Source organism: Arvicola amphibius, chromosome 1, assembly GCF_903992535.2.
Source record: "Arvicola amphibius chromosome 1, mArvAmp1.2, whole genome shotgun sequence".
NCBI classification, from domain to species: Eukaryota; Metazoa; Chordata; class Mammalia; order Rodentia; family Cricetidae; genus Arvicola; species Arvicola amphibius.
This window is the reverse complement of record NC_052047.1, coordinates 183,156,190-183,184,127: the sequence shown is the minus strand read 5'-3', so window position 1 is coordinate 183,184,127 and position 27,938 is coordinate 183,156,190. Positions and strand designations below refer to the sequence as shown.

The window sequence follows — 27,938 nt, the reverse complement described above, 5'->3', positions numbered from 1 at the left end:
GAGCCTGGAACCTCAGTGTAGTTTATTGCTTTTCAGAAGGAAAAGTCTACATAGTATACACATGTATACATTTATGTACAAATGTAGCTTGAATTTTTATAAGTGGAGGAAGCATTTACTTTGACCACTTCTCTTTTGCTTTCCCTGAGTGTTAAAAAAAAAAAATAAAAAATGCTAACCCAGCTCATCAGTGCTGAGTGGAGGGGGAAAGCGATGTGTCCCTGTTCAGCCTGGAAAACAACAGGGCTGCAGGGCCTTGTGGTGCAAGTGTCCCATTCTGTGTCCTCACAGCAGGAAACCAGGACCCCAGAATGTAGCTTCCTTGTCTCCCGCTCTTGCTCTCTTTGCTTGGAGCTGGCTTCATTCGGGCCTTCGGATTTTCTCCCATCTAGACAGCTCTCGTGGGCCTGTCTTTGACTCTGGGCCTTGGCAGGCACCTGGCTCCCGCCTCAACACTATTTTTGCTCTTTTGGAGAAGGGGGGGGGGAGGAACAACCCAGGTGTCCAGATTGGGCAGTCATGTTAGAAGAAACAGCAGTGTTCTGGGCTCCTCTGCCTTTTCATGACTCTTGGGGAATCATGTTACGAGTTTCTTTACAGGGATGGGAACCCCTGGCCCTTTCTTCTGGAAAGAGCCTCATCCAGAAAATGAGCATCAAGCAGAGATTAAGGACCCATTCTCTGTGCTCTCATCTGCGAGCGGCCCTCTGATTGATATGACGCTCATCTGCGAGCGGCCCTCTGATTGATACGACGCATTTGCTTATGTGTCTGTCAGCATGCCATTACCCTTCCCTAGTAGAGACAGCCCTATGATCTCTCCATTACTTTGATTTTAACAGTGGGTATTTGAAGCCTTAGGGTCATTTAAATTCATATCCAGGAAGAGACTACTCATTTAGCCTGCCACCAACTACTAATACTTTAGTGCAAAGGACCTCATCATTTTACATTCAGAGATCCCTGGGAATTCTAGAGCAAGAGTGATGGGCAGAGAAAAAGAAGGGAGCCTGGAAAGGGAGAGATCCTTTCTGAGCTCCGCCTTGTTTGGAAATGTTCAGTACAGGTCCCTGAAGGGAGGGGCTGTGACAACTCAGCTTATTCTTGTTAAGGGCTGGCCCATGTTCTAGATTTGATCTTTTCTTGGCCCAAGAGTACCACTGCCACATGTGGTAGCAAAGCTCTTCGCTGTGAGGAACCAGTTTCTGGAAGATTGCTCTGGCCAACTGAGGCTGCTGACCTCAAATGAGTTATCCCTGGGAAGGGCAGGGGATGGCTACCTTAGGAGACAAAACTCTGAGGAGGAAACATTTCCTGGCCAGAGACTCCCATGGGTTTAGATAACATTCCAGTCCCATAGACAAAGCAAGTCCTTGTACTGTTGGAAAGCAAAGTTTTGATAAGGCTCAGGAGTCTAAAACTGCCAGTCACTGCTCAGTAGTCCATATTGTTCCTGAGGGGTGTAGGGAGAGGAAGATCCCAAAATAGAAACAGGAGTCACACAAGGACATGATCCAGGGGCAGGAAGGAGAGTGGGGAACTCAAGGGGCTGCTAAAAGGCACGAGGGACAAGAACAGTATCCAGCAAGGACCATTTAAGTTTTTGGCTTGGGCAAAGGGCAATGCTACAACAGTGTTCATTGCTCACTGGTGGGCTGGGTGTGAGTGGAATTCCAAGGGGAGCTGGGCTCTGTGTAGACAAAGAACCAACATGAGAACCCCTGGGCCTCCTCTTGGGCACAATATATTTCCCTTAGTCTTTTTTTCTCCCATTTGAAGGCTAGGCTATCTTTTCCCAGTTCTGACTGTGTTCAGGAAAGTTCCCTTCTGATAACATGGTGCCAGCATGTTCTCAATGGCTCAGGATGATCTGAACCAGGGTATCTTGCCGTGCTAGGACTGGGTAGAGGTAGATGTTACACACCAGTGCCCACACTTGCCTTGACACCCTCTCACATCGTTTATCAAACTGATGCACTCCTGGGGATTCCCCAAGGGTACACACTTACTGTAGAGGTAGTTAGCTGACCCTGGAGATTCCCCAAGGGCACTTACTGTAGAGGTCATTAGCTGACCTCCAAGGGCACTTACTGTAGAGGTCATTAGCTGACCTCCAAGGGCACTTACTGTAGAGGTAGTTAGCTGACCCCGGAGATTCCCCAAGGGCACACACTTACTGTAGAGGTCAGTTTCATCCAGGATCTCTGACTTGATGATCTCTTCTATGATGTCCTCCAGGGTGACAATGCCCATCACCTCATAGAAAGGGTCCCCTTCGCCTTCACTGTTCACTCTCTGGACAATGGCCAGGTGGGACTTTCCTGGAGAACAAATGAAATCATAGTTAAGCATTTGGATCATTTTCAGAGACTTCTGTTTGTGAGAAAAACAATACAAAGCTATTATCCGACCAATACCAGGACTGAACTTACCCCAGAATCACCTGAAAATAGGAAATTTGTGTGCACGCTTTTACAAAGAAAAGCCTGGTACTTAGAAGAAATAGAGTTGTGTATTGCTCAATGATAGAGGTGGATTCTCAGACCTGAACTATTAGTCGGTTTCATCGTGTGACTACCGCAGAGTATGCTTGCTCTGGCTAGTTTACTGTCAGTTTGACACAAACTAGAGCCATCAGAGAGAAGGAAGCCTGAACTGAGAAAATGCCTCTGAAAGACCAGGCTGTAGGCAAGCCTGTAGGGCATTTTCTTCACCAGCCCATTGTGATTGGTGGCACCTCTGGGCTGGTGGTCCTGGGTTCTATAACAAAGCAGGTTGTGCAAGCCAGCAAGCAGCACCCCTCCACAGTCTCTGCATCAGTTCCTGATTCCAGGTTCCTGCCCTGAGCTCCTGCCTGCCTTCTCACAATGGAATGTGATAGGTAAGCCAAACAAACCCTCTCCTCCCCAACTTGCTTTGGGTCATGGTGTTTCATCACAGCAACAGAAATCCTAAGATGTACTTATGCAAACTAAGATGTTATGACATCCCTAGGAGACAATTTTATGAGAGGACCATTCTACACAGTCTATTGCTGGCCATAACATCACCATGTGGCACTTGAATATATTTTGTAATTTTAAATTGGTACATAGGTTGGACACACTTATAGGGTACAGTGTGACATTTGGGAGCATTTACATAATGTATAATGGTCAGATCAAGGTAATTCACGTGTCTACCACCTCGAGCCTCATTGTGTCTTTGCACCGGGTCTGTGTATACTAGCTGTTTTGAAACACATGGTTCATCGTTGCCAAGTGTGGGTACCGTATTAGAAGCAACTCTTTCTATTTACCTCACCACTGCACCTGCTAGCCCCTTCTCTATCTTTCCTCCATCCACCTCTCCTTTCTCCTGAAAACTGTCTATATCTATGTTTCTTTTTAGGATAGCCGTTGAACATATCCACACCTGGTTACATTTTTTTCCTTGAACTTTCACACATTAATAAGCATAAAGCTGGAGGAGACTGAATAACCTAACTGAAAGCAACATTGGGAAGAATTCCATGCTTAAGTTAGTTTCCCTGCTTGAGTAACATAAGTCACTGCTTTTGGGCAAATTATTTAACTTCCACTGAGTTGCCATATCTCACATGAAATCAGGGACTACCAAGATGTGGTGATTCCAAAACAAGGCTGCCAAATTCCTGCAACTACCTCCATGGAAGGGTGTGGCTAATACATCCTGCCCCTGAACCTCTGGAACAAATAACACTTAAAGGTGTTCCGAGGCTGGGAAGACAACCTCTGCTGTAGAGACCATGTGAGAAGGTCTGACTACCCTGAGGCCACCGTGGTGTGAGAAGCCACCTTGAAAGTGGGTACTACATGCACAGTTGGTCCAGCCTTTCTTGTCTTCTCTAGCGGTGGCCTGGGCACTGCAGAGCAGTCATTCCTGTTATACCTTTCTTAGGGCCTGGTTCATAGACGCCATTAGCATAAAAAATGGGGATTGTTTTCTACCTGTTTCTGGGGTGTCTTGTTAGCAATCATATATCTAGAATAGGGAGCGCCCACGAAGTGGCCATGCAGCTGGTTGCTATGTACAAAGGCTTTGTAAACTGTAAAGCGGCAGAGGCAGATGGGAGTATCATCTTGATTATCAACTTGGCTGGATTGAGAAACATCTGGGAGGTTATTAAGCACACTTCTGGGTATATCTATGAAGGCATTTGCAGGAGGGATTAACAGAAAGAGGAAGATCCACTCTGAATGCCTGTGGCACCAATGTGTCTCAGATATCCCAGATGGGATAGCAGGGAAGAAGGAGAAAGCCTGCATCCACAACCATTGTCTCTCTGCTTCCTGGCCGCCATGATGGGAGCTGCTCTTTCTCCCAGTCACCATGCCTCCCCACAGAGACAGGACAAAACTATGAACCAAACAGATCCTTTGTTGTTTAAGTTAAATACTAGGAACTTGTCACAGAGACGAACATTCTAACATTGCAGGGGGTTTGTTTTTATTGCCTAACGACTTAGCAGCTGCTAACATTTATCGAGCTCTTACTACACGCCAGACATTATCTGCAACACCCGACACCTGTCAAGTTATTTAATCCCCAGAAGAGCCCCGAGGTGAGGAGCAGCGTTACACTCACTGTACACAGAACTGAGGCACGAGTCGGGTTAGTGATAGGCCTCAGGTTGCACAGTCTAAAAGCAGCAGAGCTGGACTGCAGCCCAGGAGCTGGCTTCGGACCTAACCTAAGGCCTTCCCTTTCCCCCTTTTCTCCTGATAGAATTGGACCTAGGGGTTCACATGTGCTAGGCGAGCACACTATTGCTGAGCTACATCCCCAAACCCCATTATTTTAAGGTTATATATATTTTCTTTTTTATTATTTATAATACCTGATACAAAGAAAACACAGTGTTATTGAGTACTGAGGGCATGCTGACAAGAAAATCGATTTATACATGCCCAGTTCATATATAATCTTCTTACTCCCCCTCTTTCTCTGCCACCCTTCTCCCTCCCAGTAATTTCTCTTTCCCTTTCCTGTGTCTTCAGTTCTCAAATGAAATGAAAACACAGTGACTATCATTTTGCAACTTTTCTGACTTGTTTGTTAGGGATGAGAACAACAGAGGGTGTGTTGTAACTGCCTTCTAAGTTTTGCAGGGGTTGACTTGGTCTTAGAAGTTTAGTTCATGTTACAAAGACTGCACATAAGCGCAGTGCAAAATATTTTTCCTAGACATCTTCATAGACAATTCAGAGGCCTATTTTGAATGTAAGTATTTGTGTGTGTGTGTGTGTGTGTGTGTGTGTGTGAGAGAGAGAGAGAGAGAGAGAGAGAGAGAGAGAGAGAGAGAGAGAGAGAGAGAGAGAGTCTTTATCTACTGACTTATCCTCTATCATTTCCAATCTTGGTTACTTAAATGGTGCCGCAGTGAACACGGGGCCCAGCTATCTTTTGGAGCTCCAAACTCCATATTTAAAAAAAATTATTTTCAGACAAGGTCTCACCAAGTTATGCAGGCTAGTCTTGAACTTGTGATGTTCCTGCCTTCTGAAAAACTGGGATTATTATGGGCCTTTGCTGCTAGGCCTGGCTGAAGTATCTCTAGCAGCCCTCCTTCATGTCAAGTGTGTCTCCTCTTATAGTGCAGACCCAATTCCTGTTTCTAAAATGCAAACCTGAATGGTTCCTTTTTCTTAGTACAAGACATTTCTAAGGAGAAAATCTGAGGGACTGGCCTTGGAAAAGACCCCCAACAGCTTTTGTTTGCTTATTGCTAAAAGTATTTAAGAATAAAACAAGGCAGTCAGTTATCCAGAAGCATAATTAGCTATTAATTTTCCTGCTGCGGTGAGAAAACACTTGCAAAAACAACTCAAAAGAAAAGAGCTTTATTTCCCCTCATTGTTTGAGTTCCAGCTCATCAAGGTGGGGTAGTAACAGCAGTGGGATCTTGGGGACCAATGCATCCTTGGTCAAGAAGCAAAGAAAGATGCCTGCTGCATTTAGCTCACTTTCCGCTCTACACAGTTCAGGATCCCAGCCTGGGGAATGGTGCCACCCATAGGTGATTCTGCCCACTCCCACCAACCCAATCAAGATAAACCCTCATAGGTAACCCTAGAGGCCCATCTCCCAGGTAATTCCAGATTTCATCAATTGGCAATTGGGTTTAACAACACCGCTATCAAAATTTAAAGACACAGACACTCCTTGGGATTTGAAATGGAAATGAAATTTGAAAGACAGTATTTTTTTTTTTTTTTTTTACCAACTATGAATGGTCTCTAAAATTTCCCTGCCTTCTCCCTAAGCCTGTACAATGAGACTCTTCCCAGTATTTGATCTGCTCTGCCACACACCACTGTCAGCAGCCTGCCCTCTGGGCATTCCAGACAAATCCCACTTCCTAAATTTCTGCCCTTCCTAAGAGCTCACAGTGTGGCCCTGCCCTGTACCCTTCCTAAGAGCTCACAGTGTGGCCTTCCCCTACCCCATCTCTGTTGGCGCTTCAGGTTACAGCTTCAGGAGAAGCCATCCTGGACTGACCGCATTCTGAATCAGAACCCATCTCCTGCTGCCTTGGGCTCTGAAGCCGTTGGCACCACTGCAGCTCTCTGCTTCTTGCAGCTAGTGGCTTGTGTTGTCCTGCATTAGTGTAACTTTCTCAGAGGGTGAGTTCCTTCAGGACAAAGGGTTACATCTTTAAACAGATTCTTTCACCTTTAAATAGATATTTGAGGAATTGAACTAGGCTGGAGCTCAAATAAAAACACAAAGCTGGTATGGCAGATGTTACCAAGAGCCTTTAATTTCTGATAGGAGGCTATAGGTTTAAATTAGGATTTCAAGCCCGCCTCAGTGCTCCAGAAAATTACCCTAGGAAACAGCTGTATCCTCCCCAACTGGATTGGGTGTTTTGTAGCTTAAATTAGATTATGCTAATTGTTAGAATGTGTGCAATTTAAAGATAAAAAAACCTTCCAACACATTTTTCTTAAACTTATGGCACCTGTTCTCACTTTTCTACTAACATGTGCTAGCAGATGACAAAACAAAATGACTAGCATCATGGAAAATCTGGGAAAACCAGCTTCTTAAAAACTGCTTTCTATAATTGGATGTCTTTTGTGCCGTGGAGCTCAGAATGCATACAATACAGCCACACTTTCCACAGTTGATGTGGTTGGTTCATATGCTGGAAATAAATAAATGAAAAGAGTTTATGGTTTTAAAAATAACTTCTACATTATAGACACTCAGTTTTCCTCTGACCTCTGCATGCATGCCGTAGTATTCATACCCAGGAAGAGAGGCATACCCACCCCAAACGAGATACATTTTTTTAAAAGGTTCTATATCTTATAAGGCCAACCTGAGGATCACGAAGGAATTTTAAACTTTACTTATATATTATTCAAGATACTGAGACACAGTGCCTAAGCAAACTATTTAGAAACATTTTACAACCATTCTCTAAGATATCCTTTGGAGTTGTGGATATGATTGTGTATGTAATGTGTATATAGAAAAAGTTACAATGAATCTCATCATTTTGAACAATTAATATGCACTAATAAAATGTTAAAAATTTCCCCTCACAGTCAGAGAAATCAACAAACAAATGAAGGAAGAAGTCTTTCTTAGGGACAGGCTGGGGTAGGAGATGGGCTGATAATCATAAAAACCTTGTTTTGAACTAATGCAATAGGGAGACAACCAGTTTTGTCAATGGTACACACACTTAAGGTAAAGACACTTCTCTTACAAAAGTTGACCTATCCCTGCATCCCCCTTTTTTCCCTAGGTCCAGGAAGGAGTGTTGTAGGTGAGGTGGTCTTATGTGAAGTCAGTCTGTAGACACGGAAAAGTTACTCACCCCTTTCATTCCTGCCATGATACCCTATAAACAGTTCTCATTTATAGTTAGGACAATGGTTATTATTATAATTATTACTGATGTAGGATGCCATACTGTATGCTGTGAATATGTTTTAGTATCATTGGTTAGTAAGGAAGCTGATTTGGCCAATAGCCAGGTAGAATAGAACCAGGTGGGAAATCCAAACAAAGAGACAGGGAGAAAGAAGGCAGAGTCAGGGAGACTCCAGCAGCCAATGGGGAAGCAAGATGTGAGGCAACAAGCCACAAGCCTCGTGGTAAAATATAGAATAGTAGAAATGAGTTAATTTAAGTTGTAAGAGCTAGCTAATAATAAGCTTGAGTTAATAGGACAAACAGTTTGTCATTATTATTAAGCCTCAGAGTGGTTATTCAGGAACTGGCAAGCAGGAAAGAAGCCTCCAGTTACAGATTACCACAGAAACCACTATTTATCATATACACTCCAGGTGCCAAACATTGGATATACATCATTGTACAATGACCTATCTCTAGAATATATGAAGAAATATTCCATCTCACGAAAAGACAACTCAGTTAAAAATTACATTTAAAAATTAAAAATGGTTTGAATAGATGCTTCTCCAAGGAAGATATGTAACTGATCAATAAGCATGCAAAAAATGCTGAACACACAATCATAATCATTAGGGAAATTCAAATCAAATGGAATGAAATATCATTATGTACCTACTAGGATGGCTATAAGAAAAAACAAACCACAGTGGGTGGAGAGGATATGGAAATCAGGAATCCTCTATCCCTGCTGTACTGCTCTGGAAGTTCTTCAAAATACTAAACATAAATTACCAATGGTCCCGCAATTCCACTCCTACATAAATGAAAATGTATGGCCAACACTATTAATGATGGACCAAAAGTATCAACAACGCACATTTCTAAACAAATAAAATGTGGTAAATCTATACAATGGAATATTGTTTGGCCACAAAAAGAATCAAGTAATGCTATAAAGCAGATGAGCCTTGAGAACATGGTATGTAGTAACGAGCTGCGGGCTGCGTTCCTGCCGCCCGGATCCTGGCCGCCTGGCTAGCTTATGTCCCGAAATAAAAACACACAAACTGTATTTATTTAAATACTTCCTGGCCCATTAGTTTCAGCTTCTTATTAGCTAATTCTCACATTTTGCTTTAACCCATATTTAGTAATGTGTGTAGCACCACGAGGGGTGGCTTACTGGGAAGATTCCAGCCTGCATCCATCTCGGAGAGGAGAGTCATGGCGACTGCCCAAGGCATCTGCCTCACTCCCAGCATCCTGTTCTGTCTACTCCACCCACCTATGTTCTAACCTATCAGGCCAAGCAGTTTCTTTATTAATTAACCAATGAAACAGCAGATAGATAGAAACACTCCTACATCAATGGTAAGTCTAAGAAGCCAGGCACAAATGGCTGCTTGCTATATGACTCCATTCACGTGAAATTTCCAAAATAGGCAAGCCTACAGAGGAAGAAAATAGATTAGCAACAGCCAGAAATGGTGGAAAGAAGAAAATGGAATTGCTTCTGAGTTCAAGATTTCTTTCTGGGATGAGGAAATTCTGGAGTTAGAGGGAAGAAATGTCCACATAATTCTGTGGGTATACTAAAAATGTAAATTATACACTTAAAGGAGTGAATTTTGTGATATGTGAATTATATTTCTATGAAAATTTCTTTTGAAAAAAGCTAGTGGAATAAAAAGCTCCAATAACTCATGGTTAAAAGAACAGGAAGTTAGCAAGGCTCAAAGCCACAATCACATGAAGGTAGGAGGCGGAAGCAGCTTCAGAAGGGGAATGTATCGAAACAAAAGAGCAACGGGGTTTGGACTGGGGAATTGTGCCAGTGAGTGTTGTTGACAGCATTTTATCATTTAGTGCTCTAGGATGTGGTGAACAAAGGTGAACATAAATAAGGCATGGGAGACTAGAGGCATGAGGAGATACCATTTATGCTCTTCTGGAGATGGGGGCAAGTGATGAACAGGGACATGGGCTTGGCCATAGATGGCAGAGAGAACTTGAAGAGCTGGGCTTAGGAGGGTCATTTCTGCTATCAGAGATCTCATCGGCTCTCAGAGATGACTAAAGAGTGCTTAAAACTCACAGCCTGGGGCAAACTTAGAGTGACAGAGCTCTAATAGCCTAGTATGTCCATTTTTTTTTCCTCAGCAAATGTTGGTTATTTTTCCTTCAGTGGTTCAATGTTGTGTTTGGAAGAGTGGCTTACTTTTGCCTACTTCCCCATGAGATTCCATGAACTCAGACTATGACCTCTTCTCCTGACTAGCAGGAACTCTCAAATGTCTTCATACCACTACAAGCCCATTCCTTTCAGCTTGTCCCTAACTTTGTAGGAAAATGGGAGAATGCTCTTGTATACTGTAAATATTTGTCACTTGTATTTGGTGTAGGACAATGGTTTATATTCTGTCAATTATATTTTAAATAAATGCTGATTGGCCAGTAGCCAGGCAGGAATTATAGGCAGGACAATCAGACAGAAAGTAGAGGCAGGTAAATGAGAACAAGAGAATTCTGGGAAGAAGAAAGCTTAGTTGGTAGTGTGACCCCAGCCACAGAAGAAGCAAGATGTGACTGCTTCGCTGAAAAAGGTACCAAGCCATGTGGCTAACACAGATAAGAATAATGGGCTAATATAAGTTGTAAGAGTTAATAAGAAGCCTGAGCTAATGGGCCAATCAGTTTATAACTAATGTAGACCTTTGTGTGATTTCTTTGGGACTTAATGATTGTGGGAACCAGGCGGGACAGAAAACCTCTGTCAACATGTATTGGTTTAATAAAATGCAGATTTCCCAGTAGCCAGGCAGGAAGTATAGGTGGAACCAGGAGAATTCTGGGATGAGGAAAGGCACAGAGTCAGTCACCAAACAGATGCAGAGGAAGCAATCTAATAATGCCTTACTGAGAAAAGGTACCAAGCCATGGAGCTAAATATAGACAAGAATTATGGGTAAATTTAAGTCATAAGAGCTTCTTAGCAATAAGCCTGAACAATAGGCCAAACAATTTATACTTAATATAAGCCTCTGTATGTTTAATTGGGATTGAATGGCTGCAGGACTGGGCAGAACAGAAACTTCTGTCTACAGATATCTGTCAGACACTTTAGGTCAATGATCATTACAATTATATAGAACTTTCCAGTTTCTCAAGAGGCTTTCCAGAAGAGCCTTGGCATGGGCGAGATGTTCTTGAGAACTTCATGAATTTCCTAAGGAGTGAGTGAGAAATGATTTTATAGGCCCCAGTTTTCTTTTAAACCCACGAAGACACATTCATCCTACGTATAATCTTTAACAAGTTAACTCCCCTTTCAACTTTCATTATATAGTCCCCCCTCACGTGGTGGCCATATTCCTAGGGCAGGCAGTGTTCTTTTAGAACCATGACTGCTAACAAGGCACCATGTGCAGAAAAGCAAAGCCATGCCCAGCTGCAGCTGTGGAGGAGGATACTCAGCTGAAGGATCTGCTTTGCACATCCTTGGCCATCCATGTTCAAAGCAATGGGGCCTGGCATAAGATTCCTTCTGTTTCTAAAAGTAGACAATGTAACCATCTTTAAATCAGTAAGTGCATGGGCATACTGTATCTCATTATGATACACCAGAGGCAGGAGTAACCCTTCAGTCAGAAAGCTCCAATGCTAGTTACTACATTTGAGGCATTTTTTTTTACCTGTCCCTTGAACATAAAACTGTGACATCGATAGAAAACATCTGGGCTGAGTTGAAAGGTAAAGTGGGTTTTACTTTAATTCATGTTCTCTCTCCCCCTCCCATGTGCGCCCTGCCTGTGTATGTGCATATGCATGCATGTGGAGGCCAGAGGTCACAATGTGTGTCTTCTGCTATTCTTATCCACTTTGTTCTTCTGAGACAAGGTCTCTCACTGAACCTGGAATTTACCAATTTAGTAAGACTAGCTGGCAGACCTCAGGAATCCTCTTCTCTCTGCCACAGCTATACACTGCTTTTCATAATGGTTGTGGAGATTCAAATTCAGGTCCTTATGCTTGAGTAGCAAGAACTTTACCAATTGAGCCATCTTCCCAGCCCTTTCAATATTCTCTTCTACTCCTCCCCCCTCTCTGTCTCTCTCCTTCTTCCTCTTTTTATTTTATTTATTTTTGTGAGGCAGGATCTTACCATATAGCCTTGGCTGACCTGGCACTCACTCTGTAGACCAGACTGGCCTTGAACTCACAGTAATCTGTCTGCTTCTCCAGTGGATTTCCTTAAAACAAAGTCTATATCTGTCTCTGAATTGCAAAACATTACATTTTACCTTGGGTTCACTAGTATCCTACTTAGAAAATGGTAAGCAAACACTCTGTGGGATCAGGTTTGAACCTGTGTCTAGACACACAGAAGCCTACCCCTGCCCTAATGGCTTGGTTCACCAGCACTTCTCTTTTCTTGACTTCTAGAAGCTCTGGGATCCTTTATCCATCTATAGGTTTGTTGCTGTGAATTCTCCTTCCTTTCATTTAAACTCTCTGGATTCATGCTACCGACATCCTAATGAGACACAAAGTAGAGAATATGCACCCACAGCTTGACCCTTACTTGGAACACAGCACCAGAATGGTGGTGTTGAAGCTAGAGAGGTAAACCTTAATGAAGCTGAAGGAGCTTAAACCACACTTCTCTAGGATTAAGTGGGATTTATGGTGATCGGTCTTCTCTCTATTAAGTGGTACCACAGGAAAGACCCCTTCACTCCCAATGCTTTGAACCCTTTCACCTAATTCAGAGGCTTTCACGATTGGCTCTGCTTGAAAATTACTTCAAAACTTTGAACATATTCTACACACGATATCCCACACCCAGGTATCCTAGCTCCAGTGCTGCTCACATGCAAAGACCACATCAATGCTCAAAATGATCCCCAGGTAATCCCTGCTTTCCCCAAATTGAAAACCACTATTTTTGTTTATAGAAACCATGTTCCAAGTTTGGTTTCTGGACCAGCAGCAACAGTGTCTCTGAACTAGCTGGAAACACAAGTTGTCAGGTACTGCCCCAGACTCCCTGAATCAGAATCCCCAGGGTTCATCGCAGTCATCTGTAGTTCAATAAGCTTTATAGGTTATTTTCATACAGGCTAACACAGCAGTTTAGGGGAAAGATTTGTGTCACTATAACTCTCTGACACTTATGAAGCAGGGAGGTAACTACTGGGATGTCTAGCAAACCCTAATCCCTTTCAGCATCTGCTTTCAGATACGGGATCTTCACAGGAAAGAGAAGAACTTTCTGAAACCAAAGATGCTGTAGCCATTAAGTCACGTAATACATTCTCTCATGTGACATGGGATTGAGACAAAGAATGGTCGTGACCATACGCTACGTAATGCATTCTATCCTATGACATGGGGTGCTGCAATATTTTTGTTGACACAAAGCAGAAAGCAGTTGGTGATGTTAATGCTGAACATAGGAAGACATCCCTTGTGACTTTTATGCCAGTCACTTCTGAGGCAGGCTTGAGGTGTTACCCTCTTAGGCTCTTGATATGTCTGAGGTTAATTAATTTCCCCACTACTGTAAGTCAACTAGGGTTTTTTCCCCCCTCCAGAAACTACAGTTGTGCCTCTAACACTGGGTATTGGTAATTCTTTGTATAAGTTTCTACAGTCAGCTGGCATCAACATCCAAAGTACAAGGCAGATCCCTTTGACAGTCAACATTCAGACAGTACATTTACAGACTGGGTATCAGCTGGGGGCAATTTTGCACACACCCTACTCCCCAACACCCTACTCCCCAGACAGCATTTGGCAATGCCTAGAGACAAGTTGTCTGTTACAACCTGAGGTTATAACTCAGTGAGTAGAAACCGGATGAGGCTAAGTATCCTATTATGCACCAGAGAGCTTCCTCAAGGCCAACAAAGCCTTATCCTGCCCAGAATTCAATACAGCTGAGGCTGGAAGGCTTGGTTTACAGACACCTACTGTGGGGTAAAGAAACTTTACATGTTTGTACTGGAAAAAGTACAAACAAAAAGCCCTAGTCTTCAAGGGCTTTAACTGAAAAAACACTAGCCCACTGGAGCAGGTGGCTCAGGCAGGCCTTGCCCTGCTCCCAGTACCTGTTGTCTTGCTAAAAACTGTTAGGTTCCCTCCCTGAGGCTAGCCACCAAGGTCTTTTCCCTTATTCGGTCACTTCTTCCTCCTGACTGACTCTCCCCGGCTGACTCCTAGGCTGACTACCAGATCCAGCTATCAAGGTAAAAGCCCCCTTTGGTTCACCTAATTAATATGCTTTGAATCAAAATATAGCGCCACATCCTATACCATTCTAACACAGACCTCCCCCTCTCCTCTTCAAAAGGACACCTGCAAGGTCATTGGCTATTGTTTTGCTGCCCCAGTCAGACAGCCACTTTAACTTTTCTTCCCTGCTTAATAAAGGAACTCTCAAGAGAAAACAGACGTTTGGGTGGGGTTTGTGCCTAATCTGGGGTCTGAGATAGAGCCTCTGATATGCGGGGTAGGGTTAGCTGTTCTGCTATAGGTGCTTTAGGCTTCGCCCTCAGAGGACTTTCGCGGACCCTGTTAGGACCCTGTTAGCATACTTCCTCTGCCCTGAGAAAACAGCCAATAATTGATCTGATTCCTCATTGTTTCAAAAATAGCCACAGCACTTTGGTAAGGTGAAAATAGAAGTTGGGAGGAGGACATATTGCTTGGTAACGGAGAGCCTGAATCGGGAAGCAGAAGTAATTTTATGGTTTCTGCGGCACTCATGACCTTCACCTTGTAAAACGCGGAGGCTTCCGTTAAGCTCTTTCCGGCGTGCCCACAGCGTTTGCCAGACAGCACTCGGTGACTAGCTACCACCGTGAGTGTTCCTTAGCAACCACGTGACCACTACCCGGGTACTTGTTCCAGGACCCCCACTTCTGAGGCACAGGATCAGGATCGCAGGGTGAGGTGAGGGTCCAGACAATCTAAAAGAACGAACTCTGAAGAAGATTCTTACACACTCGGATGTTCGAGGACTACTGTTCTTGACACTTGCTAGTCAAAGTGCAGTTCTTGGCTCAGAAGGAAGACAGCACCTGGAGACTTGTTTCTAGCTCCAGAAGCTCAGCCCCACCCTAGTCCTCAGAGGTAGACTTTGCATTTCGCTGAGATCCCAAGTGGATTTCAACTAAGCATGAGAAAAACTGGCCCAAACTAAACCTAGGCCTAATCCTAACCCTAGACACTAGATTGCCATGGACTGTGTGCCTCATCCACATGATGGAGATATAAAACAAATGCTGACATCATGGTCATAGTGCGTAAAACTGAGTTTCTGTTTTGAAAGGATTTTTACAAATGTAAAAGCTCTGTAACCATGAGGGATTATCATTGCTATTTTTATTAGTTTTCTTTAAAGGCTTCAGTTTTTGCTTTCTTAAAATTAAGGTGGTGAATGCCTGTAAATCTAGACTTAGGAGGCTGAGGCAGGAAGATTCAGAATTCTAGTTCAACCCAGCCTCAAAATAAATAAATAAATAAATAAAGTGTAAAAATTAAAAGTTGGGACCAAAGGTCTTTTCTAAAATTTTATACTAAGTCTAAATAATCTCAGAATACAAGAACAGTTTGATGTTTACAGGGTGCCTCTGTTTGATGAGAATATATTTAAGAATGTTTTATGGATTGACTGGGGAAGGGAGGGACATGAACATGCAGGTACCATGGTACAAGTACTGGTGCAGAAGTCAAAGGATAACTTGCAAGAGTTGGCTTTCAGCCTCTATCATGTGAATTCTCGGGATGGAACTCAGGTCATTAGGTTTGGAGACAAGCACTTTTACATGCCGAGACATCTTACTGACCCCAGAAATTTAATTGTGCCAACAATTACAGCCTCTGTGTTAACTAAGTGCTCTGAACTCCTATGTTTTTATCTTAATGTTGGAGCACCCCACAGGAATGGGATAAGGGAGAGCTACTAGGCCACAGGCTACGTGGTTCTTATCATTTCTATACAGTCATTCATCTTCTAACAAATCTCAAAGAGAAGACAAAAAAATTTCCCCACTAATCCTACACCAGTCACACTGACTTAAAGAAATAAAACTCATTTTTTTTTTCTGGTTAAAAATAACAAGGAATTGCAGCCACATTTTGAAGTCACCGTCTTGTTCTAGAGAAATAAGAATAATCAACACCTTTATCACACACACACACATACACAAATCTCTTGAGCTACTAAAAGGCAATTATGAAAAAGCCAACTGTGTCATCCAGAGTACCATGGTAACCACCATCACCAGGGCATGAAAAAAACAGTTGTTAGTCACTAGAATCAAAGCCAGTTGGCAATTTGGCTTGCTAAGCAACACTACAAAAATAGCAGAGTAAGGGCTCATTATCCAGAGGTCTGATGCTGCATAGCTTAGAATCCAGCTCCAGCAGGGAGTGTCCCAGGTCTCTCCATCAATCTGAATCTGAGGTGCACGGTCCAAGTCTAATCTATCACTTGTTTAACCAGTATTTATCAAAACTGTCGCATCGGAGGCAGATGGTTTGATAACCCACATGTTTAGCTGGGTTTTCAGCTCAACAGAAAAACTGTGCGTTTATGGTGGACGGGACAAGAGCAGTCCTGGCAGGAGCTCGGTGAGGCAGGATTTGCCTGAAATGGACTCAAGGAGAACAAACAACCTGACAACAGGACAGAGAAACTATACGGAGTAGACAGAGAGCTGGTTATAACGCAGCATTAAATAACTGTATTCTCATGGCCCTGCATCATCAAGAAAAAGATGGAGTTATATTTAGGATCCTTAGTTAAGGCAAGAGTGGGTACAAGTGATTTTGGAACTACCACTGTCGAAAGGAAGAAACATGCTGTTTTAGCATTCCTGAGGAATAAAAATTATTCGTGGCAAATGCTTCATTCTTCCTAGTTTCCGATTTTGGAAGAGATTCAGGCTTATGAGAATTGCTTTGGAGCATTAAGATGTATTGTCAGCTCTGTTCTGCCTGTCTCTTCCTAGCTCAGATTCCTGCCTCAGCTGGAATGCCTTTTTCTTTCATAATCGCTGATCACAGTTCTTTCAAGGCCAAGTTAAAATTGTACTTCCTTCTGAGAAATTTTCTCAGATCACCCAAGGACTCATTGCTCCTTTCTCTTTTCACCCACAGATGCCCTTGTCTGTAACCCAGGCTACCTCTTAACCAAGACCCCTTGTACCGAGACCCTTTCTTCCTTTCCCACATTTACATCCGCGTCTGTCTGTCATTGCCCCAGTGCTGTCCGGAACAGTACTGAACTGGGCTGCCCGGTGTCGACAGCCACAGGCAGGCAGAGGGAAGGCTGGTTTCCTGAACAAGTGGAGCACAACCCAGAGGGAACCTTGGATGCTGCTGCTCTCTTCTCCCCGCTTCAGAGCCCTGCACATTTGCTTCCATCTTCTGGGGACCTCTTGCTTGGAGAAACTACTTCCCATCCTCTAGGGTTCAGTTCAGATATTTAGGGAGTAACCAGCTGAGGTGGTCTGCCACATAGTTTTTGTTCAAATTACAACCCATTTTGTAATAATTTGTCAGCTAGCATTCTTCTCTCTGTTTAACTGCAAGCCCCAAGAGCCCACAATGATGCTTACCTGGTTACTATATCCCCATACAGAACAAAGTTCCACCAATACATGGAAGGTAGGCAGGAAAGAATGGGAAGGAATCTCAGTCTGATAAGGAACACGAAGCAGAAAATGAGAGGACTGAAGATTCCTAGTGCCTGAGGGGATGCCTAGAGGCAGATCAGTTTGGGAGAAACCAAGAGAGCACGCAGACCCTCTTCTAAGAAACCCGGAGGTTGGAAAGAAGTTAGAAGCAAGGCCACATACATCTGGGGGTGGGGGGGGGGTGGGGAGTTAAACATGGAACTGAGCTGAGCTACAATAATACACAGTCGAATAAGAGAGAACCCAGGAGAGATGATAAAAAGAAGAAATCAAATTTAGCTGCAGCCTGTGGGATTTAGATTAGATAAAAAGGCAGCCTGACAACAAAAGCTGGTGTGGCCTGGAAAGGAAGGAGAACTCTTAAAAAAAAGAAAGACTGGGAATTAGAATTCCACTCAGGTTCTTTAATGTTTCTTTGGGCTCTGATTATGTTGTTATCTTTTTTTTTTTTTTTTTTTTTTTTTTTTTTTTTTTTTTTTTTTTTTTTTTTTGCCAGACTGGTTTGGGGGCTAGCATGGACAGGGAGAATATTGCAGAAAAACATTATGTTGCCACACTGGAAAATATTAAGATAGAAAAGTAAACCTACAATTTTTGTCATCTTACATAGTTATTTTCATTTTTCTTGGTTCCCTTTACTTTCTCCCTGTGCATGACAGACTCTACTTTGTCTACTGTTTGTTCTGGTGGTTCACAGCTCATTCTAAATCCCACTAATTATTTAGCAATGCTAACATATTTAATAACATCCTACATTTAATTTTACCAGTGCACTTCAATATTGTAACTCAATGATACTAATTGAAGCATTAATGTTAATGTTTTTGACCGACTTCTATGGAATTAACCAATGGAATGATAATTCTTCCTACTGACATATTCCATCAGAATTTGGAGTATGAGGTAAAATACTGACTTTTCAATTATTCATCAGTGAAAAAATTAGAATCTACAAGTGGGGCAGGGACATTTCCTCGGTGGTTAGAAATACTTTGGGTAAAAATCCTGTGAAGGAAGACTCAGGAATCGTGGGCTGTCATCATCATATTCCCAGAACACAATAAAGTGCCTGTCTTCAGAGTTCAAAAAATTGTTTGAATGAATCAATGGATGAGCAAAGACTGTGTATAAGATAGCAAGAGGTCATTTTATAGCCGTGCTAGTCTTCAGGCAGAGTAACCAGCATAGGTGGGTTGAGTGGCAAAGAGCATGCTCTTATTTGACAACATATCATTTAACAGAGTTAACCATCAACACTATAAAGCCCGCGGACTTGGAATTCAGAATACAGTTTCATTACTTTTCTGTGTCTACACAGGGTTAGTTTTCACTTAAACTAGTCTACTATGGAGTAAACTTTATGTTAAGTAAAATAAACCTTAAAGTGTCCATATTATAATCCAGGCTTCCCAAATTATAGTCCTCAATCTTGAGAAAACTGTAGTGAAAATAATATATAAGACAATGAATGACTCTAGGAATTATACTGGGAATGTTAGATCATAGTAGGCTCCTGCTTTTTTCCGTTTATTTTCTTTTTAAAAATTTAAGGCAGTGATTATGTGCAGTATATATTTAATATAATAGTAGAAATTATTTCATGAAAGGCTAAAGAAATTGTTCAGCATTTAAGGGCATGTGCTCTTGTGGAGGACCTGGGTTCCACTCCCAGCACCCATATTAGGTTGCTAATAACTGTATTTCCAGTTCCAGGGTATCTGATGCCCCCCTTTGACCTCATGTGCACTCACATGGTGCACACACAGACAAGCAGGGAAACACACATATGCAGAAAATAAAAGTAAAACTTTAAAAAGTTATCTCCTAATAATGGGATTCTTTTTACATGTTTTTTTTTTTGTTTGTTTTTGGTTTTTGTTTTTGGTTTTTTTTTTTTTTTTTTTTTTTTTTTTTTTTTTTTTTTTTTTTTTTTTTTGGTTTTCGAGATAGGGTTTCTCTGTGGCTTTGGAGCCTGTCCTGGAACTAGCTCTTGTAGACCAGGCTGGCCTCGAACTCACAGAGATCCGCCTGCCTCTGCCTCCCGAGTGCTGGGATTAAAGGCGTGCGCCACCACCGCCCGGCTCTTTTTACATGTTTTAACACTTCTATTTTTTATGTCTATTTTTTCCTATATAAAGTGTAGAAATCTATAAACTTCAGTATAATTTTTATGAAAGCAAAATATGCTATTTAATCAATTACTCTGTCTTCCATGTTCCAATTGCATCTTTACATGTCTGTTACAGTATTTTATCTCCGTGGTTTTCATATAGGTTTGACTTACACATTTATATACTGAGCTATGACTCATGGCTTGGAATGTCATGGAAAGTCATGGAGAAAGATGAGTCAGATGAGTTAGTCTGCTAAGCTTGCAAAGAGAATGGAATATTATTCTTGGCATTAGGCTTCTGGGGGTAGATTTTGTAGATTTTGGTCTATGTAGTCTAGACTGGCCTAGAACTTGAGATCCTTCTGCCTCTACTTCTGAGTGACTACAGGTGTACATCGCTGTGTCTTGTCTAAGAAAACGCTGACTACTAAAAAGAATTGTAACAGTTGTTTCTAAAGAGACAGAAAAACAATATAGGCTGAATTTTTCCTCTACTATTTAAAGTTTAATATGTCCTGCTCTATAGGCCAAAGCTATTAGGTTAAAGACAATTAAATATTCATTTACTAGAGCTCTGCAGAACTCATCTATTACATTATATATTATAGCTTAGCTCCTCAGTCATCTAATCGGCCTTTCAAAAATCATTTATAATGTACTAAGCCAGACGTGGTGGTGAATGCCTGTAATCCCAGCATGCAGAAGGCTGACACAGGAAGATTCTGAGTCCATATTGCGCCTCTAACAAGACATAGAGTGAGTTGTGGAGGTAAAATGCTTGCCTTGTAAACATGATAACCTCAATTCTACCCCGAGACCTACTTAATAGCTAGACCTACATAAGACAACTAGGCATGGTGACCCACACTGTAATCCCAGTGCTGGGAGGCTGAAGTGGAGGCAGAGGCAGAGGCAGGGGCAGGGGCAGGGGCAGGGGCTGGGGCAGGGGCAGGGGCAGGGGCAGGGGCAGGGGCAGAGGCAGAGGCAGAGGAATCCCCAAGGCTCAGGGGTTAGCTAGCCTACTTTAACAGGCAAGCTCCAGGCAAATGAGAGATACTGTCCTCAAAATAAGGTGGCCAATGTTCTCTCAAGGAATGATACCCCAATTTGTCCTCTTGCACACACACACACAAACACACACACACACGCACACTTATATAGGCATATAGAACAACAAAATTGGATACAACTGAGGTTTATAAGAGATGCCCCAGAAAGGGCGGCCCCTAACCTGAGTATTAAAGAGGGAGCTGGTGCTGGATTAGTTAGGACATGCGTATCTAGCCCATCATATTTTCATGCAGTATGAGAAGAGGACAGATAAGACACAGCACTGTGCTGTTATGGAATTCAAGGCCATGGGCACCCAAAACTGCAACAGAGAGTGGGGTGCGCTGGGACCGTAAAGGTGGTCAGACAGCAGGTCACCAGGGTGCCGACAGCTCCATCTCTGCTTAGACTTTACCTTCTGGGTGACGGAAGCTGCTGAAGGGCTTGAGACAGAGGACGACAACCTAGAGATGATTTTACTGACACTACAGAGGAGGGCAGGGTTGAAGAAGCGTAACTTCTTAGGAGACATTTTCACAAAGGAGTAAGAGCTAACCACAGCTAACACTTAGGTGCCAAATAAGTATCACAATGCAATGGTCTTAATTGTACCAAGCCAGGACCAGCACCACACTTCCGCTACGAAACTCAGCCTCGCTTGTTTAATGTCTAGCTCTTCTTCTAATAGAGTTGAAGACTCTATGCAGACAAGCAGTTACATTGGTAGTGTTCTCTACCATGTCTACACCCTTGGCACAAAGTAATTACTTGTTGAATAAAATCAATGACTGATCTACATGGAAGAAATAGTGGGATAAATTATATAGGTCCAAGAGTCTGGATGCAATATTGATAATCGGTGTTTTCCTAAGGAGAGACCAGAGTTCTTTTGCTCTCTCTTCACATCCACTAAGGACAGGTCATGTGGAGACACAGAAAGAGGTAGACAGATGCAAGCCAGGAAGAGAGCATGCGTCAGGAACTGTGCTAGCCAGAACCTTGAGCTGGGACTTATACCATCTAGTAGAGTGGGAAGAGGGATTTCTGTTGCTGAGATCACTCCAGGCTGTAGTGTTTGGGTATGGCAGCTTCCAAGGAACACACCATGATAAAGTTTAATATGACAAGGATGGGTTATATGGAGTGGTTTCTAAATTAGCACACTGGAGGGAGCATGCTGTCTGTATTGGAGGAAAAGGAAGAGACATTTGCAGTGGTCAGTAGACAGCCCCGATTATTTTGTATTTATTCACCTCACACAAACACAGAAATATGAAATTTGCCTATGACTACTTACTCAGTCAGTGTTTACTTATGATTACACGGTAGTCCCTGTTCTTGTTCTGAGACAAGTGATAAGATTCATTCTCTGCCATCAAGGAACTCAGTCATGTGGGAAGAAATACCATTCCCTTTTTTGCGAAGCAGGCATGCCAACTGGAAAGACCATTTTCCCTTTCTCCATCCCTAAAAGACTTACGACTGATAAGTACAGGGGTAGTAGCACCATCCTACATAGACTAAGAACTTTGGGTCATATGATCCGTATTTGAATTTGGGTTACATAGGCTCAGTGGTAATCTAAGAATAACTATCTGGGTCTTAGGGTCAGTCTTTGTAACTGTAGAATCAGATAAGGTAGACAGAACCCTAAAGTGGAATATTCATGGCAGCGGTTATTACAATTATTAAAACTACATTCTTAACCCAAAGAGACTAAAGCTACAGGTAGCAAGTCAGGAAAAAAGGCAAGTTTCACCACCATGCTTGACAGCAGAAATTCCAGGTTTTCTGGGGACAAGATTAGAGTAGCCAGAGTCAGGGTGGCAGACAAACAGGTATTGGGCATCTACCGGCCTGGTTCAATGACAGTCCAGTGATCGCCTACGGGAGTTGAGTAAGTCCTGCTATAGGTCTTCGCTTTAGTTGTTTCACATACAGAATGGAGTTAGAGACCTACCCAGGAGGGCTGTTCTGAATATAAAACGGACTTGGCGTGGTGCCTGGCAGAATTGTCACTCAATTAATGGCAACCGTTGCTTTTATTAATACAATCATTTTCCTCTTTCACCTCCTAAGGGATTTGTTTAGATGGTTAAGTTACTTGAGATTCGAGGAAGTGAGGGAAATGGAAGAGCTATTAAAGACTAGCTTAAAAAAAGTTATTTTTAAATTTAAAGAGAAGCAGTTTAACTTGGCTTGCTTCTCCTAACATGTGGTGCAAGCGTAAGTCATAAGTTGGCCACTGTTCTGTGGCTTAGAGCCTGATATAACCTCCTTGTTAACGATTCCTCGTCTCCTACCCAAAGCGGGTCTACCAAGCTGTTACTAAGGGTTCTCTGAGGATGTTTAATTCCTTTCCAACTTTAATATAAACTCGAGTCACACAAGGACTTATTAAAAATGCAGATTTTCATCCAGGAAATTTATAATAGGGCATGAAATTCTGCATTGCCAATAAGCGCCCATGCGAGTCCCATGCTTTGGGTTCAAAAATGGCATTCCACGGAAGTAGCAGGGCTCTGAGAAGATAGAGAAATGCCTTTGTTGGCCTAGTGCTTGCTGTCATGGCCTACTTCTCTTTAATGATCTGTCTAATAATAGACTGTTAATAGAATATGAGCAAGCTTGTTTCAGACTGGACTTGGAAATTCTGCATATGGACTCATTCTAAATCAATACCAGCTGTTCTGAACAACTCTTCCTGGAACACAGTTTGCTCCTAAAGACAACTGTTATTAACCTTAGATACTTCATCGACTGTTAACGTCCTGAAGGTAGTCTTGCCTCCACTGTTACCCAAAACTGTGTATCAATAGATACTGAGTGAATGAATGAAAGAAATCAGTCTCAGTAAAAACATTTTCTGAACTAAAAATTTCAGTACATCTAGTGGGATACCACCCCTTGAGTCTTCGTTTAGACCTGTCCTGGAGACCCCTCCCCCAAACACTACAGGCTATTGCCACTGCTCTGGTTACCTATTAGAATTTGATGGCATAACCCTATTGTTGAAAACACCATATACTTTGGTCACAAGATACAAAGGAATCAAGCGGGTACTGACTAGGAGGCTTCCCTGCATGCTGTTTTTAGAGTATTAGAAGGTGCTATGCAGATTGCTGTGGCGGGAAAGTCATCAACAGTCTTACCCAGCTACGAGCCCTGTGAACCAAAATAATGACTCATTGTGTCAAGATAGTGCCGCAACAGTGGCATGGTTGTTATGTGGGCAACACATTACTTTATGATTGGATTTAAGGCCTGTTTCACAGGAGGAAACATGCCTGGTACTATAAATCTGTTCAAGAACCCATGGTTGGAGAGCTTGCAGGCCCCAGTGGGGGAGAGAAAACCTACCACTAAATAGACTTAGTATCAAACTGACCTCTAAATTTGTATCTCTACCCATAGATTAGCGTAGTTCTCAGACCTTATCAGAGAAGTCTCTTTGTACTAAATGGTGGTTATACTGAAACTTACAACTGGTCAAAGCACAGAGAGTATTAGTGGCGTGCTCAGCCATAAATGGGACATCTGTATCACCTGCCCTAAAGTTCAAGGACCATCACAGAAGAGGGGACAGAAACATTGTAAAACCTAGGAGTTGGGAAGGACCAGAGTGAAACTTTCTTCTGGACACAACAGGACCTCTGCACTCATGAGCTCCCAGCAGCTGTGGTTGCCTGCGTAAGATCTGCATAAGATCAAGCCAGTCAACACTTAAGCTTAGATGGGGACGGGCTCATAAAAGTCCCCACCTTTACCTGAGGAGCTACAGGCAGTTGATGCTTTGTGGGGCAGGAAGTATCAGTGTTCTTTCAGGGTGTAGCCCCTGGTAGGTTGACCATACTCTTGTGGATATGGGGAAAAAGAGAACAAGATGCTGGGAGAGTGGGTAGGTGGGGTGGATCCAGAAGGAGTCACGAGGAAGAATGATGATGAATATGATCATAATGCATTATATAAAATAATCAGAAAAAATTAATAAAAATACTTCTGGCACTACATGACAACGAGACACTTTCTCAAACGAACTGGAGTTGCTCTCAGCAGAAACTTAAGCCTTGGTAAGCCTCAGGGAAAAACCACAAGTGGGAGACAATGAATCAGACTATGGTAACCGGTGAGCTGAGCGGAGTGGAAGAGGCCTGGGGCTCAGCCAATGGTGAGGGAGACAGGGAAACATGAGACTGTGTTTTGAATATTCTCAATTTGAATAGCCCTCAAAGTAGACTTGATTAAAAACAAAAACTAGGGGCAGTTCTGGGCCAGATCTGGTAAACAAGGGGCAGGGCAAACACAAGGCCAAGAGGGCTAACTCTAAAGTATCCAGGTTGATTTTTCTTGAGTGATTTGTACTCAGGCCCAGAAGGCAATCTCCAAAGACAAACCCACACATGAAGTCAACGGTCATATAGCTTGCTATAGCACCACAGTTTGAGGTTAGGAGGTATGGGGAAGATACTGATGGTGTTGAAAGAACCCCATTAATTTGGGTGAAAATTTTCTCGGGTCTTCCCTCCGAATAAATACTTCCTTAAGTCCCTACCTACCCCGCTACTATGAAGAACTAGAGCTCCTGGAAGTGCCAAGACCTAACCCTCAGTCCCTAACCTGGCCATTCTGTGTGTCAGATGAATGGCTACTAGTGAGTTAAAGAGGGAGAAGAACGTCTTAGAAGCCTGGTGTTTATTCTCCCTCACTCAAAGGGCAGAACTGGGAAGCTATCGAAAGAGACCAGCGCTTCTGCTCCCTCTATGGCAGACACTGGCAGAGCTGGAGCTGTCCAGCAATGGAGTTCATTCTCTTTGGAAACTGGGAACTTCCAGTTTTAGGAGTCTGAGGCAAAGGCTGTGGGATTCTATAGAGGGAGCCCTGTAGTGGGTGGGGAGGTTGCAATAAACTCCCACGGTTCACCTTGGCTCAATCTCACAGTACCTGGTGCTTAGTAGACCGCAGAAAGAATTATAGTTGGGAGACAATGGATGAGGAATATGGTTTAGCTGGTGAGCCAAGAAGAGTGGAAGAGGCCTGGGGCTCAGCCAGCTGCAAGGAAGGTCGAAAAGCATGTGGTATCTAGGGAGTCAATAGCAGGCCTTCCTGGAGTTTCTGGCTCCATAGATCAGAGGCTTTGCTTTGGGTACCTGAAGCCTCTCATGGTTATGAAAGGCAGTATCTTTGAAGGGGGATAGGAGCCGGGGAAGGATAAAGACCACTGCTCACCCTTCTTAAACTCCTCCAGCACCGTGTCCAGCCGGGTGTCATTGAAGACGCAGTGAAGGGGCCGGTTGTAGAAGCGGGTGACTGTGAGCAGCGGGGTACAGTCGTCCGGGTCCACAAAGGCCAAGTCTTTAACGAACAGAATGTCCACAATATTGTGCCTCTGGTCGCCCTCATACACAGGGATGCGAGTGTAACCACTGCGGAGGATCTCGGATACTGTGGCGAAGTCAAGCACAGCGTCGGAGCGCAGCATGAAGCAGTCCCCAAGGGGGGTCAGCACCTCCTCTACCACCTTAGTGCGCAGCTCCAGGGCGCCTTGGATGATGTTGAGCTCTTCCTTCACCAGGTCGCTGTAAGGGTCCGCGGCCCGCAGAGTCTCCAGCAGTTTCTCCCTCGTGTAGAAGGTGCTGATCTCCTGGCGCAGCGCCCAGTCCAGGAGGCGGCCCAGCGGGTAGCACACCGGGAAGGCGGCAGCCATGAGGAGCCGGGTCAGGCACACACTGTGCGAGGCTATGGCCAACCCGTGCCGTGAACACACCGAGTAGGGACAGATCTCGGCTCCCAGGAACACCGCGCCGGTGCACACGAGCGCTGGCAGCCACGGGAAGTGAACCCCCGCCTCGCCATAGTCCTCCCCGGTGCCCCCGACGCCCGGCGGCAGCGAGGCATACAGCCAGCCGGCCAGCGCGGCATTGGCACCGGCTTGGCCCAGGAGCAGGGTGCAGAGCAGATGGGTCCCCCTGCCGCGCACGGCCTGCACGCGGCGCGCCTGCTCCTGCTCGGCGGCCGAGCCACTGTTCCGCAGCACCCGTAACTCCACCGGGTCCAGCGAGAGCAGGCTCAGGCGCAGGCCGCTGAACAGGGCGGACAGGGCCAGCAGCAGGAGCGCCCCGAGCGCTCGCAGCCACGCGGGCGGCAGCAGGTCCCCACCCGGGCCGTAGAGCCGCGGGCGGACGCGCAGCAGGAAGCCGCCGGCGGCGCCGTGGTGGTGCCAAGCGCGCCCGTCCCAGGCGCACAGCGAAAAGAGCTTCCCGCCGCCGCCCGCGCCACCGCGCTCCGCCTCGCCCTTACGCAGCTCCCGCACCCGCACCTGGACCAGGGCCGAGCCCGCCACGCCCCCGGGGCGCAAGGGCCCCAGGACCTCCACGTCCGACGCCCAGTCGCTCTGCTCGCGGCAGCGCTGCGGTCCCGGGGGACGCGTGGGGACCGCGCTGGGCGCCACGCCGCTCGCACCGGGGGGTTCCTCGATGAACACGAGCCGCGGGGCCCAATCGCCTGTGCCGTTCTCCCCCGGGGCCAGGGAGGGTGCAGGCACAGGCGCGGAGGGGGCCGCCGGCCCAGGCTGGAAGTAGACCCGCAGGAGGAAGCTGGTGCCTTCGGCAGCGCGCAGGGTGCCCCCTTCCAGGGATACACGGCCTCCAGCTGTGTCTTCCGGCCGCAGACCCAGAAGCCAGGCAGCAGCGGTCGGGGGCCGAGGTGAAAGGGAGAAGAAGAGCAGGAGCACGGCGCCCCGGCTGCAGCAGTCCCGGAGCCTGACACCCAGCGCTGCTGCCGCCGCGGCCGCCGCCGCCATCCTGCACCCGGCGCGATTGCACGTGATACTGCAGCAAGCCGAGTGCGAGCTGGAGAGAGGAGGAGGAGCTGGAGCCGGGAATCCGGCCCCAGGCAGGTCACCACGTGTGCTCCCCTTGAGCGCGTGGGCTGGAGGCGGGGGTGGGGAGTGTGCGTGTAGGGGGAGAAGGGGGTGATCGGAATCCGCCTGGGAGGGGTCCCCTGCGGGAGGCTGGAGATGGGCACGCACTGACCCAGTGCCTAGCCTGGACTCACTTAAGTGTATATGTGCTGTAGCCCTGGGAAGGCTTGGAAAGCACAGCCTCCTACTTCAGTAGTTCCTCTCCTTCAAGAACTCCCTGCGTTCTGCTCACTGCCCTTGTGCGAACTTCTACCCCGCAGTA

The 27,938-nt window shown here is 44.7% G+C and overlaps 1 protein-coding gene across 4 annotated transcripts in view; it reads right to left on the bottom strand.

The window, feature by feature from the left end:
- Window positions 1–27,556, bottom strand: part of Cnnm1 (cyclin and CBS domain divalent metal cation transport mediator 1) — a 58,405-nt gene extending 30,849 nt beyond the window's left edge. For all 4 annotated transcript variants that reach the window (XM_038341191.2, XM_038341179.2, XM_038341199.2 and 1 more), the window contains exons 1-2: window positions 25,984–27,556; window positions 2,178–2,321 (exon numbers count right to left, since the gene is read on the bottom strand). In XM_038341191.2, coding sequence (XP_038197119.1) covers window positions 2,178–2,321; window positions 25,984–27,556 — 1,717 coding nt within the window. The remainder of the gene's footprint in view (window positions 1–2,177; window positions 2,322–25,983) is intronic.
- Between the last annotated feature and the right edge of the window lie 382 nt (window positions 27,557–27,938).